We start from the raw sequence: 15,616 nt of genomic DNA, 5'->3' as shown, positions 1-15,616 counted from the left end.
TTTCCCCAGGTGCCGGCTGAACTAGAGGCCAAAATCCACAGCTAGGCACTTAGTAAAAAACAGCTCTGTTTTCTTTCTGAAAATGTGATGTGTCCATGTCGTGTTTTGGGGCATATCCTGTTGCAGGCGCTAGGCCTACCCACACAAGTGAGGTGCCATTTTTATCGGGAGACTTGGGGGAACCCTGGGTGGAAGGAAATTTGTGGCTCCTCTCAGATTCCAGAACTTTCTGTCACCGAAATGACAGGAAAAAGTGTTTTTTTGCCACATTTTGAGGTTTGCAAAGGATTCTGGGTAACAGAACGTGGTCAGAGCCCCACAAGTCACCCCATCTTGGATTCCTCTAGGTTTCTAGTTTTCAAAAATGCGCAGGTTTGCTAGGTTTCCCCAGGTTCCTGCTCAGCTAGAGGCCAAAATCCACAGCTAGGCACTTACTAAAAAACAGCTCTGTTTTCTTTCTGAAAATGTGATGTGTCCACGTCATGTTTTGGGGCATATCCTGTCGCGGGCGCTAGGCCTACCCACACAAGTGAGGTACCATTTTTATCGGGAGACTTGGGGGAACGCTGGGTGGAAGGAAATTTGTGGCTCCTCTCGGATTCCCGAACTTTCTGTCACCGAAATGACAGGAAAAAGTGTTTTTTTCCCCAAATTTTGAGGTTTGCAAAGGATTCTGGGTAACAGAACGTGGTCAGAGCCCAACAAGTCACCCCATCTTGGATTCCCCTAGGTGTCTAGTTTACAAAAATGCTCAGGTTTGCTAGGTTTTCCCAGGTGCCAGTTGAGCTAGAGGCCAAAATCCACAGCTAGGCACTTTGTAAAAAAACAGCTCTTTTTTCTTTCTGAAAATGTGATGTGTCTACTTTGTGTTTTGGGGCATATCCTGTCGCGGGCGCTAGGCCTACCCACACAAGTGAGGTATCATTTTTATCGGGAGACTTGGGGGAACATAGAATAGCAAAACAAGTGTTATTGCCCCATGTCTTTCTCTACATTCTTTCCTTCCAAATGAAAGACAGTGTATTTGAGAAATGCCCTGTAATTCACATGCTAGTATGGGCACCCCGGAATTCAGAGATGTGCAAATAACCACTGCTCCTCAACACCTTATCTTGTACCCATTTTGGAAATACAAAGGTTTTCTTGATAGCTATTTTTTACTCTTTATATTTCAGCAAATTAATTGCTGTATACCCGGTATAGAATGAAAACCCACTACAGGGTGCATGTCATTTATTGGCTCTGGGTACCTAGAGTTCTTGATGAACCTACAGGCCCTATATATCCCCGCAACCAGAAGAGTCCAGCAGACGTAACGATATATTGCTTTCAAAAATCTGACATTGCAGGAAAAAGTTACAGAGTAAAACGGAGAGAAAAAATGCAGATTTCTTCACCTCAATTTCAATATTTTTTATATTCAGTTGTTATTTTCTGTAGGAAACCCTTATAGGATCTACACAAATTACCCCTTGCTAAATTTGGAATTTTGTCTACGGTTCAGAAATGTTGCGGTTTCTGGGATCCAGCATTGGTTTCATGCCCATTTCTGTCACTGACTGGAAGGAGGCTGAAAGCACAAAAAATCGTAAAAATGGAGAATGTCCCAGTAAAATGCCAAAATTGTGTTGAAAAATTGGGTTTTCTGGTTAAAGTCTGCCTGTTCCTGAAAGCTGGGAAGCTGGTGATTTTAGCACCGCAAACCCATTGTTGATGCCATTTTCAGAGAAAAAAAACACAAGCCTTCTTCTGCATCCCCTTTTTCCCATTTTTTTGAAAAAAATGAAATTTTCACTGTATTTTGGCTAATTTCTTGGCCTCCTTCTGGGGAACCCACAAAGTCTGGGTACTTCTAGAATCCCTAGGATGTTGGAAAAAAAGGACGCAAATTTGGCGTGGGTAGCTTATGTGAACAAAAAGTTATGCTGGCCTAAACGAGAACTGCCCCAAATAGCCAAAAAAAGGCTCGGCACAGGAGGGGGAAAAGGCCTGGCAGCGAAGGGGTTAATACTGCTGGCAGCCAATTCCAAGAAAGGGGATAAATGTTCAAATGAGGAAGCATACAAACAGGGGAATCCCTAAATACTTCTCAGCCATAAGCCGCCAGGTGAATTTTTAAATCCTGATAAGTGTGAAAATTAGTATCATGTTTAACAAAAGGGATGACTGGGGAAATAGGTTTCCACACCTCATCAGGAGATTGGAGGTCCCGCTCGGTTGACCTTAAACCTGTCTCACTCAAGACAGGAACTACATTGATACCTTTACATTGTAAGGACTCTAAAATACTTAAGATTTTGTTGACAATAAATTTAGAGAAAAGTATACACAAGACAAAGGACCAAAATCATCGGCCTTCAAAGAGACCAAATGTATATCCCTACTTTCAATAATTCTAAGGGGTTCAATGTCAGAAAAGCATTTTAACAATTGGGATCTGTTAAAAAGGAGATCATTGTCAAATAAAAGCATAAAGTCTAAAGTTAAGATATCCTCAGGGTAATGACCCTGTCCTCGTCTGATGAATTGCGGCCAAGTCTGAACAGGTAATAGTCCTGTAGTGGCTTCAAAGGATTGTGCAGAGGGATTTAAGGATGACCTAATTGGTTGCGAGATAGTTGGCTCACGAGCCAAAATTAGGTTGATAATTTCAGGGTTGCCGATGGGAGGATGGGGTTCGCACATTTACAGAGAGATGGTAAATGCAAGGCAAGAATGTAAAACTGGAACCTCCTGGTTTAATGAATCTTGCGGGCCAGATTGATCTTTGGTGAATCGTATCTTTCTCTGACTTTTTTTTGGGATGTCTCTGGATTGATTTTTTGGACCTTTTGACTTATTTCCTTTTACATATTGAAGGCTGTACAGGAGTACCCAATGTACTAGTCAAGATATTTGCCTTTGGTCGAGCTTTAAAATTGGAAACATAACTGTCTCAGAGTTTTGGCAGACTGGTTCCAGGTCTGTCTCTGTTGAAAAGTCTCTTAATGTGAATCTAATGGAAATGACTGGGCTCTCAATTGGCATGAGATTCGTAGGGGGTAGTCCCACCTGCTGTGCACCAGCCTGAGAGCAAAAATCAGTACCAATGGGTGTTTCATTGTTTGCGATAGTGTGATGCAATGCTAAGAGGTAATTGCAATACTGCATGAAAAATCCAGTATTTACTCCATTGCCAGTTTTCAATTCTTTTAGGATGGTCGTTATGGAGCCAAGAATACAATCAGATCCAGCAACCAATTTTTCTAAAAGGTTTAAAATAGAAGATAAAAGACGCTCTAACCTTAAGAGCGAAGAGGAGACCAAACAATTTTGATCAGGGTTACTGTTTGAAGGGTTAATGTTTGGACTCAGGTTGGGTGTTGTTGAAAGATGAGAACAAAGTGAGGAATGGTTGGAGGGTGTGCTAATAAAGAGCTGCAGACCCGTTGATGGAGGTAGATCCGATGGCAGGGGAGAGTTTGCTTCCTGGTGTGAACCATATCTTTGGATAAGTTCTAAATCAAGATCAGGAAGGGTGAAGTTCCCAAGAGGATTCTCCAGGCCGGTGCATGGAAAAGGAGCATCAATGCCAAGTTCAAGAGATGAAGTTTCCTTTACAGAGGCTAGACTGGTTACATCATGATTAATGGTGGGATTGGAGAGGGCGAAGAAGCTTTACAAAAGGCCAGAGGCTCAAGGATAAAGGAATATGTGTGAGACAGGGCTGGACTCGTGTTTGGATCTGCCGGAACGTGAGGAAGGGCTGGCTCCTTGAAATAAGGACAAGAGGATAGGGGTTCTTCCGATTAAGGAAAACCCTTACGATCTGGAGAACCAGGCTTTAAAAGAATAGGGGGAGGCCTTCTCTTTGTCCCATAGGGAAATAATTTGATTTTGCCACTTTAGGCCTAAAGTATTTGTGGCCTTGTTGCGCAAGGGATTAGATTTTGTTTTAGAGCAGGATTTCCTCAAAAGCAATCGGCCGGATCTCAATTTTTTTGCAGTCATTGTGCCCAACGATGCGATGCTTGATGTTTCACTTGTTTTAAGATGGAAAATGTTCTATAAGGTAATGATATCTTCCACGTATGAATAGAGCAAAACTGGTGGCCATGTGAGAGGAGAAAAAAACCCTGTGAAAAGCAACAGTACCATGTGACTCCCACAGCGTCCCTGCAATCTCTCTAAGTGCCCAATTCTGTTAAAAGATGAGGCCTTCCGTAGATAGTTAAAGCAGAGAGGGTGACCATGTGAGAGGAAGAAATAGTTGAAGTGGTGTTTAAAAAGACCAACAGTACCTCTTGACTCTTGGCTGTGTTTTTAGAACCTCTGTTGGCGCGGGCCCGAAGAAACTCTCAGCCCGGCTGACCAGAAGGAGAAAAGAGCACCTACTCCGACTCCTCGAAGATGTGATATCAGTGAACGTGATCAGAAAATTAAAGGGCCAATAGTGGACAGGGGGGTCCAATGGTGGGGCCACCATGCCTCCAGTCCCCTATGGAGTGTCCTGCCGATGTCACCAATTCTTCCTTATGGCCACCAGCGTGTGAATCCTACTGCAGAAAGGAGGGGTCGACACACACACATTGCCCTCAGCCCTCTCAGTGTCCCTCCACCAGCACCTCTCCTGTAGACTCGACGGCTCTTGATACTGGAGGGTCGAGGGGCTCCAATTTGCCACGCTCATGGTCACGCTTGACGCCTTGTCATCAGCATATCACCCTCATCCTCCGTGGGTTCCTGGCCGGTTTCTTTATCCGTGGCAAGGTGGCAAGGCGGGGCGATGGTAGCAGACGCTGTAGATCCTTGCTCCTCACAACGCAATGTGGCGCGGCGTAGCGTCAGAGCACCTCTCCGATCCTCCGATCCGCGGCAGGATGGCAAGGTGGTGTGATGATTTCAGACACAGCATTTCGCTGCACCCGTGGTCGCGCCGCGTCACCAGTGCTTCCCCCACAGCCTCCGCAGCCCCCTCCGCAGGTCCCTGGTGGGTTCCTTGCCCACAGCGGAACAAAAAGGTGGCAAGGTGGCAAGGCGGTAAGGTGGGGAGACGGGCTGGGGAGACGGCCCCCAGCTGGGAGCAGTGATTCACCACGCTGGCAGACTGGCCCACTGGTCTGCAACCCTTGCGATCCTGCAGCGCAACGTATCGTGGCATCGGACGTCCAACGCAAGACTCAGTAACCACCCAGAAACTCGCAAGTGTGATGACAGTTTGTTTCTTATGGGAAAAGGTGCTATAATATGCTTCCATTTTGATTCCTAAGCTAACTGTGCTTGCCATTGGGCCTTATCTGAGTGCTACACATTTTAAGATTGTCAATATGCTGCATATTTCTTTCATCGCAGGTGCATTATCAAGTCACTTGTTAGCTAAAGAAAGGCTCATTATTTTGTACTAGATGGATAGTGAGGCCAGGGAGGAGGAACCTGGCAGCAGACATGGAAAGAGAATGGTGCAAGGAGCTGTCTGTACCCATTTTACTAGGAAGATGCAACACTCGAGGACGAGCAGATGTGTACCTAATTGTGTGAGTGATGGAATTTGAGAAGTCTACCGGATTCCAGAAATGCCACCACAGGATTGATTCGGAACTGTGAGAAGGGGGTATGAATGTTGTGGGACTTTCTATTGTTTTTTTAATTAGTGTTCCTAAGCAGTTAGGAGCAGACCCAATTCTAACTTCGAAGAGAGCAGATCTCTCTACTTCCCTGATTTCCCCAAGAGTGAGGCTACATGATAAATAGTCTTTTCCATTTTCGGAATTTCTGTTGAGGTGCTTGCACCTTCCTCATTTCCCTTTAAGTGAAGACCTTTGCATTTTAATTTCTTAAATTTAGTTAAAATTAGTTTCGTTATGGGACACTTAATCTGGTTTATTTGCATTCTTTACATACTGATTATTTTCATTCTGTGCTTATAATACCTCGATTTAGAGTGAATGAACACCTTACCATTTTGCCTGTAATTATATTTTTGAGTAAACCTTGATAGGTTGATGATTGTAATGAACTAATAATCTGGAAATAAACCTTTTTTTGTTGTATACCATCCTCTCCGTTATTAATATAGAATTGTACTGATTTATTCACTTCAAATTTACTCTCAAAGGTCCATACAACCAGTGGGGATTTCTGTTTGATGAATATACTAAGAGAGTGAGGCTTAGAGACCCCCACTCCATCAATACATATGCACATGATGTCTATGGATGTCATGTAGAGGTTGTCGGAGACTGCTACTACTAGTCTTGGGTCTATACTTGTTGCAAATGTATACATTGCTTTCTAGTATCAAAATGAGAAACTGACTCTTAATGTTGTTTAATTCAGGCCCTAATGTGACATGCAGAGCAGATGTACCAAGGAGTATAAATTGCCATGTTACTTCATTCTGTGATGGTCTATTCCTTTCCCAGCTCCCTTGTGCCACTTATTGGTGTGGACCTGAATATGTTTCGAGTTACACTGATTGTCTCAGTTCTAAGTCATTTCTGCCATTTACATTCTTCCATTTTCTAGCTACTCCCTTTTTCCTTTTTTTACTCCCTCAGCTAAAGTAGATAACATGTCTTACATGCCTTATATGGAATATACATCATATGAACATCAACAGTGGTTCACAGTGGTTTCAACAAGCAAAAACCGCTAACCTTTCAAGAGTCCTCAACCCATTTAGCAGCACAGTTGGATACTCAGAAAGGGATGTTGCACAAATTCACCTTTTTAAAAAGGGACATACCAAGCGCGCAATAAGTAAGAAAGAGACAGAGGACCTGATTTAGAAATATTTTGCAATTTGTTAGCACCATATTTTTTAGGCTAACACAATGCAAAATGCTACTTGAGATTTACAAAACAATGCAAAGGCAGATGTGAGTTACCATGCCTGATATTTTAACAAAAAGGAATGCACCTTTCTTGGGTGGAACATGGGTGCTCACATGCACTTAACCATTTATTTTTCATAAACCCAGATTTACCAAATGGTGGAAACAGGGGCTTGTGCATAAATAAGGTTCCTGCCCCAAAAAAACATAACAAGGAGAAATATCTTCATTTCTCTTCCTTCCTTCCCTTCCCCATGTCTTGAGACTGTGTTTGTGCTGGAAGGTATCCCTTCCTACACAAACAAAATACTGACCACAATGCAGGCACTCATGGGATTAACTCAAGGGTGTGTGCATTGGCACTAGGCAGCCACAAGTGTGCCAGAGCAGGAGGAAGAGCTGAACAGTGTCATATTTTTGCAAATATGGTGCTGTTCAGCTCTTTCCCTTTCATGCAATGCAGCACATCACCTTGCTTTGCTGCATTGCCTGAACTTAAGGTAACTCTTCCCCAAAGGGGTAACTATTGCAACTGCCTTCCCCCAGAACCAAATTTAGTGCAATTATTTCAGTGGACGCTTTCTCTTTACAAAACACCACGGAAACAACCATTCAATTTTTTGATCTTCCGAAGCACACCTATACATCCACTGAAGTATCCCCATTTAGCAGACGCCTATCCCCACTTAACAGAGGCATTTCATTTGTGTTGATTGAACACCATGATTTTTGTCAGTGTGCACTGGTAACTGTTTTTTTCTTTAGGAAACTTAGGCTGAAACCTTTCTTTCAAGATAACCCCAACATTGATCGACAGGATGCAACAGCTTATATGCATCAACCATCCACCTATATTCCACCCTCTTCTTAATGTTTGAGCATTTGCTCTGTAAAAAAAACTAAATGCCAATGAAGGATAAACACAACTATGTCCCTACTAATACTAGAAAGGGAAAAAACTTTGGTACTAGACAAAATAAGAACAAAAGGAAAATTACATCAGCTGGGGACAGGTATGGTGCTCCGGATGACCGCTGTATAAAAATAGAAATTTAATTCACTACTCACAAATCTAGATCATTACCAAAAACTGAATAAAAATCCTCTGAATTAAGGCATGAGAACCTCAAATTAACAACAAAGGTGAAAGAAGAAGACATTTTCAAAATACCAAATCCATCTTGTTAAATAATGTGTTTGCACTGACACTGATGCTCTTTACACATTGGAAACACAAAACCCTTTTGAATCTCATGAATAGCCTATTCATAGATGCAAAGATTATTTTATAGAAGATTCAGCTTTACTGACAGCATTATATATCTGTGCAGCAGAGTTTTATGCCTTTTTATGGCAAGCATGAATTGCTAGTGTTCATCGTCATCAAGATGCTATACACTGAGGATGGTGCCACATTGATTATCAGGATTGTGAATGACAGCCTGACTCAAATCCAGTGGATTGTGTTAAACATTGCTTTTCCCTAAAATTCTTTTGAATTTTCGGTTGCCCTAGTTCCAAACTCAGGGCACTTCAATGGGAACACATATTCTGCTATAGTTTATGAAAACGTTTATGTGCTTAACATAATATTCATTAAAAATAAACCTTAAAGACTCCATATCCGAGTATGGAAAAGATACAACTATTAACTTTTTATTATTTGGAATGGGATGTATTGTTCCTTCAAGTGTCTAAATAAAGCACATCCAGATCTCAGATTTACTGAGACCCAAAGTAAAATAGCAATTTGTCTCAAATATTATGTCTACTGATGGACCATTAGGCACCAAATTCTTTTAGGCACAGAAACACTTATTTGAGTGCACAAGTAACCTCCAAAGTCCCCAAAGACGGCCTTCTGTTTGATCAGTTCTTCTCTATTCATATGAGCTCTAAATGAAGGAAATATTTCTTCAGGGAAGTTAAAATATTTTCAGGAAACTTGAAAAGAGAAGTTACTCAAGGGGACTAGTTAAAAAAGCACCTTAGAGGGCCTATGGTTATCCCTGGGAGGAAATACCGTCACCAAGGTAGAAGAAACAAACAGATATGATGACCTGAGTCACAACATTGTACTATGCAAGCACCAGGATTTTTCTAATGCATTAAAAATCACTGGCAAATTATTTGTAATAGTGTTACAACATTTTATCCACCTATGTTTGCCTTTAAACATGCAAAGAGCAGTTAGGATCATATTGTTTGAGAAAGCAACTTTGAGGCACTCATATGTTCACTATTGAGCTGGGAGCCTGACATTCATCACAGCGCACTATTAATGCGGACAATGCACAGTATGAAACTTCTTTACTAATACTAAATCATTCAGCTATGAAGGCCCTAAGCACAAATTTCACCATGTTTCTAACTGCAAGTACAAAATGTAATACCACTTGGTGTCTTTATCAAATAGATTACATTAGACTAGCATATCAGAAATGTAAGGATCTTATGTATGTGCACAGAACTTGTACCAGATGGCAGGTAACTTGTGCACAGTAGGAGGAGAAAAGCTCACACAGACTGATGAGATGTAAACATAGATGGATCCACCTCCTTAACTTTATCAATCATGTGTTTAAGACAAAAGATGACTGGAACAGTATTATCGCACATTGAGACTGAATGACTCAGCCATATGTTATTTGACTATATGCCTTGTGACTATACAATCTATCCCTATGAATGTCATTTGAGGTTCATTTTAATGTCACTTAATGAATATTATAAACAATCATTTATTGTTTACATTACTTCTTTATGATTAATGTTAGTTGTTTATACATATTTCAGTGGACGTATGTACTCTTCCACATTGGTATTGAATTATTTGTTCTTATTCCTTGGCCTCCCGCTTTGACTTTGCATTCAAATATAAAATACTTTCAGTGTAAAGGTAACTCAGTTTCTTTGTGGCCCCTCTTGTTGATTGCATCTCTTGTGAGCCTAGCTAGTTTCCTGATGCATGCTTGTTTCTGGTTTTATCTTGAGCTACAAGCAAACACCACATAATTGATGTCATCGATGCAGGCACTTTTATTGTGTTTGCAAGAAGTTGAGATTGTTTTATACCCTGATTACACAGAAAACAACAAGATAGTGATTCTAGCGACGTTATCCAAGCTAGTCAGAGGAAAGTTTGTTTTGCATTGACACACTGTGGGAAAATGTCTCTTATTGCATGTTTACCCCCATTAGTTTTGCACTGATGCTGCCAATTGTTTACTCTGAATTGACACTCTGCTAGCTAAGCCTCTATAGATGTGCTCTGACCCCTAGAATTGTCTATTCTCCTAATTGGCATATGAAACTTGCCTATAAGTCCCTAGCATATGGTTCAAAGTGTACCCAGGGTCTGCAAATAAATGTCACTAGTGGACTGCAGAATCAATTGACAGTGCAAACCTGAATGTAGGCCAGCCACTGTCACCTGTCTGTGCAGTTTTTACAATACAAATTCAACCTTTCAAAGTTGCCCTCTTTGAAAGGCCTAAATCCTCTTTTTAAATATTAATGTCACCCTTAAATAGATCTTAATGACCATAAGGAAATTTGCATGGCATTTAAAAGGAGGACATGCACAAGTTTAATGTGATACATGTCTTGAGATTGACAAGACCCCAAAAGCTTGGGTTAGCTATATACATTTGATCATTTTACCTCCACATAGGAAAATAGCTACTAAGTTCATTGTTGGATTTTTTAAAAATATTACAAGCCTAATTCACTTGTAAAGTCTGATTTGTAATAGATATTTTGCAAGAGGTACTTTAAAAAAGTCATCTCTTCACTGCCTAAAGGCTTTAGAAGCCAATTTGCATTAGTTTATAACTGTCTCCCATGAGCTGCAAAGGCTGCAGCAAAGGTGTTGACTGTAAAAAGCTGCTCTGTTCCTCTGGCAGGGTGACCATCTAGGCTGTGCCCAAGAACGTAATTAACTTCAGGGAGGCCTAAGCTGTCTCAGGAATATATAGCTCACACCTGAACCTGCTCCCTTCTATTGTTCCTCCTGCCAGCCAAACACCAATTTCAGTGGGAGAGGAACTATCACCAGAACCAGTTTTGAGTGACCACAAAGCATATGTTGCTCATTTCCCTGGCCAATCCTTTATGGTGAGTACAGGAGTTCTAACAGGTAAAGGAAGGTACTGTCATGTTAGATTTAATTAGGTTGGGGCACTGTGGGAATGTTTGCAGTAGGGCACAAAGAAACTGCCACAAAATTGGGTAGGGTTTTTCCTGGAAACATTTTACTTATGGAGTGGGGGGAACAGGAGTCACCCCTACTCGCAGATTTGTGGCAGGCATTAATGTGGCACCACTGTGCATCCTTTTCTGAATACTACATGTCATGTGGAAGACGGAAGAAGGACTACACCTGCTGTTGAGATTTGTGAGGCCTGAAAGGCTAGATCTGTTCCCATTTGTACCCAGGACAAAAACATGAACTTCAAGGATCAGTTTGCTCTCCTCCCATTAAGCTCAGGAATATAATAAGCTGCAAGAAGCCCTTTCCGGAAGAGCCCAGGTGACCGGTTCCAACTGGATCTGCCTTGGGCCCTCTAGAGGCTTCTCCTGGAGTGAGTCTTAACTCCCCAAATGCTGTTCCTGAGGACTTGAGACCCTTGACTGTGTCAAAGTGTAGTCCTCCTAAAATAATGGAAAATCATGGACTTAAAAAATTTTGGGCTCCAAAGACTTCCGGAGGACCAGGACAAACCTGCCAAGTCAATCTGAAGGAGGTGTGATTCTGCTGGGCCAAAGATTCAGGTTTCTCTGGAGCTTTTCTGCACCAACTTGTGGAACCCTACTCAGCTACATCTTGTATTCTTTCCCCACTGGAGGAACAGGAGCTCCAAAAAAGTAACTAAGTCCAAATGTAGAAATCTTCACCAGGCGAATGCACCAAACGCATCTAGCCGGTGAGGGATCTTTCTTGCATGCATATTTTGAATTTCTGCTGCTTAGAGCTTTCCTGCCAAAAATGGAAAGCTTCACCTGGACCTCATCCAATGGCTATCTGGTCTCATCGACCCATCTTGGCCACAGTCTTCTGCCTTGCTCCACTGAGGATCTCAGAGACTCCGTCAGAAGTTAAAACTTCCAACTGGAATGAGTCAGTATTCTGTAGCTGACCGGTGCTCCATTACAGTTAGCCATAAAACGAGCTTAGGTACCAGTCAAGCGCAACCAGGTGACTGTAGTTGGTGCCTAACGCATTTTGGTGTGCTTTTCATTTAAAACTTTGAAAGATGCATATCTCTCAATACCCTCAGTGTAGTTTTGTTGTTTAGGTTTTTTAAATTATTATCTAATTTTATAAATTGAAATTAGATTTTTATTGTGTCATGTTTTTTAATTTCTAACAGTTTTGGTACTTCTAAATGCTTTACTTTATTTCTTTAGCTAAGCCTGTGTTTTCTGTGCCATACCTACAAGGGGGTGAGCTCAAATTGACATTATTGAAACCTTTACTGAATCTAACAAGATGGTGACATTATTACTTGTGGTGAACTCCCATCTACCCAAACTAATAATCCTCTTTCTTGCACACTCACTTTGACAATACTCCTGTTTCTGGCCTAGACTGACCTGTGCCTTTCAAATCCTTCCCTACTTGCTTCCTAGACTATCTATTACTTTTGGTATTGATACTAATATTGTTTACTTTATGCATGGTACATTAATTTGCTTCTCTGAAGCTACTGAGGGACCTTAAAAAATAACCACTCGTAGGTTGGCTACTGCATCTACCGCTTTCCCAAGGAAGCATTTGCACCTACACATACATGTATTTTTCTTGTCCATCGTGTAAACTGTTTTCAGCGAATGCCCCAGAGCTCCTTCTCATAATAACTCGCTAAATTGTAAGTATTGTCGTATGTGGCATTGCTCCTTTAGCACATGGATGCGCAGCTGTGGCTTTTCAATATTTCATTAATTGTATTCCAAGATCCTGTGTGATCGGCTTGCATACTCTCTTAACATTAGCCCAAGCATCCTGTAAAAAACTTCTCTTGCCAGTGTCATTCTTTCTACTTCATTTTGCGATAATTGTAATCCTAATAATCATGACATTAATTCCTTCAATGTTTAGATACTCTGCGTCTCCTTTCTGACACTAACACCCTTTCCTGTTCCTCATACACTTCTGGGTTGTCTGTTGATTTTAAACTGTTACCATCACAATACTAGCACCACTGCTATTTTTTAATCATTCATTGAACTACTGTTTGATCAAATCGATATCTGTTGACGTGATGGAGTGTTCTTTCTGCCTTCTATTCATTGGTTATGGTATAATAATCTATATTTGCAAGTGATTTAAACAATGATTTATCTTGTACCTCGTTGAAACACTTGATTTAAAGCAGAGTCTGATCACGTTCCACAACGGTTTACGAATCTTTGCCTGTAGATTAGTGCACCTTTTTTTAAAGAGCGGAACGAGAAGGCACATTAACAAACCTTTACAAGCTGAAGGTTCGAGGAAAAAAATAACATTTTAAATAAAAAGCCAATGTGGGTTAAAAAAATTAGATGGTCCAGTGACGGGACTGGCTCCCTTTCCTTACACATCCTATTTTACCATGAATGTTCTTTCAGGACGTAATTCGCAGTCACGCAAACTTTACAAAAATCAATGCGTGACAATCAGATAATGAATCTAAGTAATAAAAAGGAGAAACATACTCACCGCTTTCAGCGATGCAACAATGCCACTTGTATTTAACTGGTGCAGGTTCCCTATGAAAGGAAGAGGTCGTGGTCCCGGAGGAAGATGGCTTCTTTCTTTGTATTTTTGGCTTACAGACTGGAAAAGCAGAAATACAATGACTATTACGAGATAAACAGTAACAGATACCGCAAGAAGCATTGCTGCAGGTGACTATCAGACTTGCCTGCAATAAAGTATGCCCACAGTTGGAGGCTCCCTCTCTTATATTTACAGAGCATGACGTAGCTGTCTGTAAAGCAAGCATAGCGTGTTTAATCACGGAAAAGGTTTTCAAAAGCCGCCCCATTTTGCTCAGCAATAACATTGTAACTCTACTGCTTGTTTTTGGTCTGTTGCCAAAGACACATTTATATTGTAGTAGAGGTTGGACAAACTGAGTAATTACTTTACAGCTTCTAGTGTAGACAACTTTACTTTTCCTGTTGACACTCGTCTGACATTTTGCATAGATCTACGATGGCCAGGTTGATTTCCCAGTGTCTGCATGTTCAGGTTTTTCTATTTACATGGAGTGCTAAAAAACGAAGATAATTGATTATTTAGTAATGTAAATTCTTCCGTATGTTGTCCGTAGTGATGTAGTGCATTTCACAGAATGAGAGACTAATGGACATTTGCTACTGAGAGTCTGAGATTACATTTTCTTCACGAACGGCAAAGGGTTTATTTGACTATGCATTGCATTCCATCAAAAACTATTGCATGAGGACAGGTAAATTTAAGGCACGCAAGCTGTGTGTAGTGATATTATATATTGGTATAGCCAATCTAAAAAAAACAATCCCAATTCACCCCAAAAATAGTAGTAATTTTATTTTTTTTAAAGTATGCTTGATGCTAGGGGCATGGTCTGGCCACTCACGAGGATGGTCGCTTGACTGCTTGGCTCCGTGCGCCAGGGAGGCAAAGAAGATGCCCGAAGGGCATAAAAGCCCAGGGGTGCCAGCACATATCTCCCTCTTCCCTCCAATTGAGCGGGAGTCGAGGGCTCCCGGTCTGCGCCACACCACCCAGCAATGAGAACTGGAGGCCCCGAAAGCCCGTTTGAGATTTCACCACTGGGCCTGCTACAGCCTATGAAGCAGTTGCCTGGAACAGCCGCTCGGAGAGACGCCACAGACCTGCCAGTCAGTGCTCGGAGGAGATGTCGGCTCCAGCTGCCCTGCAACCACTGCATATCATCCTGGGGCTGTCCTTTCTCCACTTCTACTCCCAGATAGCTTAAGCCCAAAAACTAGGCCAGCAGCAAGGTATTTGCCTTATCCCCAAGGACTTGTGTCTTTATTCTCGGCCCCTGTGAGACACTGTAAGTCTCTGGCTTGGCCCTTAGGCTGTGTCCCTCCCTTGATGGGGGTGCTTTTTCCCATTCCCAGCTACCTGCTTTCCCCTAACACCTCAGGGCACTTCATGGGGATCCTTCCTTCACCCCACTGTAGGATCCTTGTCCTGGAGATGCCTTCCGATAAGTCCTCAGGCAAAACCTCCCCTCAGCTGTTCTTCTCAGAGGCCATCTCTCCCAGGGCTGCCCACATGTACCATTCACTGCTGGGTACCCAATAGAGCCAGCCGCCTCCTGTACTCAGCAGGATTTCACTATTGAGTGCATTTTGCAGTAGATCACATTGGTCGGCCGCTGCCTGGAAGGCCTGGACTCCAAAATCTCTGACTTGGTTACAAGACCAAATCCATCCATGCTGAGATTGCAGGCCTTCAGGGCAGAGTGGAGGGCTTGGAGCAGCAGCTCGTGGCCATGGAGGGCTGCCTCAACACCATACCAGGTAGGGACTAGGAACGCCTGTTTTTGTGGAACAAGTTCACGGACCTGGAGGACAGGAGTTGCAGGACAATGCCTGCTTCTTCAGATTCTCAAAACATGCAGAGAGCATGGACGTCAGGGACGTTCTTAAGAGTGTCCTTCCATGATCACAGACGTCACCTTCTTCCCCCACCTGGAATTCCAATGGGCACACCGCATGGGTCTAAAGTGACAGAACACATCTGGATGACCGTGCCCTCTAATAGACTGATTCCCCTGTCATGAACAGGTGCTGCAGCTCCTAAC

The 15,616-nt window shown here is 42.2% G+C and overlaps 1 protein-coding gene across 1 annotated transcript in view; it reads right to left on the bottom strand.

Annotated features, from left to right (window-relative positions):
• Nucleotides 1-13,714, bottom strand: part of LOC138299949 (cytochrome P450 2A3-like) — a 391,420-nt gene extending 377,706 nt beyond the window's left edge. The window contains exon 1 of the mRNA XM_069238677.1: nucleotides 13,513-13,714. Within this exon, the coding sequence (XP_069094778.1) occupies nucleotides 13,513-13,692 (180 nt within the window). The 5' untranslated portion in view covers nucleotides 13,693-13,714. The remainder of the gene's footprint in view (nucleotides 1-13,512) is intronic.
• Nucleotides 13,715-15,616: the final 1,902 nt, after the last annotated feature.

Source organism: Pleurodeles waltl, chromosome 6, assembly GCF_031143425.1.
Source record: "Pleurodeles waltl isolate 20211129_DDA chromosome 6, aPleWal1.hap1.20221129, whole genome shotgun sequence".
In the NCBI taxonomy this organism is placed as follows: domain Eukaryota; kingdom Metazoa; phylum Chordata; class Amphibia; order Caudata; family Salamandridae; genus Pleurodeles; species Pleurodeles waltl.
The sequence above is the reverse complement of the archived record's forward strand: the minus strand, read 5'-3'. Positions and strand labels throughout refer to the sequence as shown.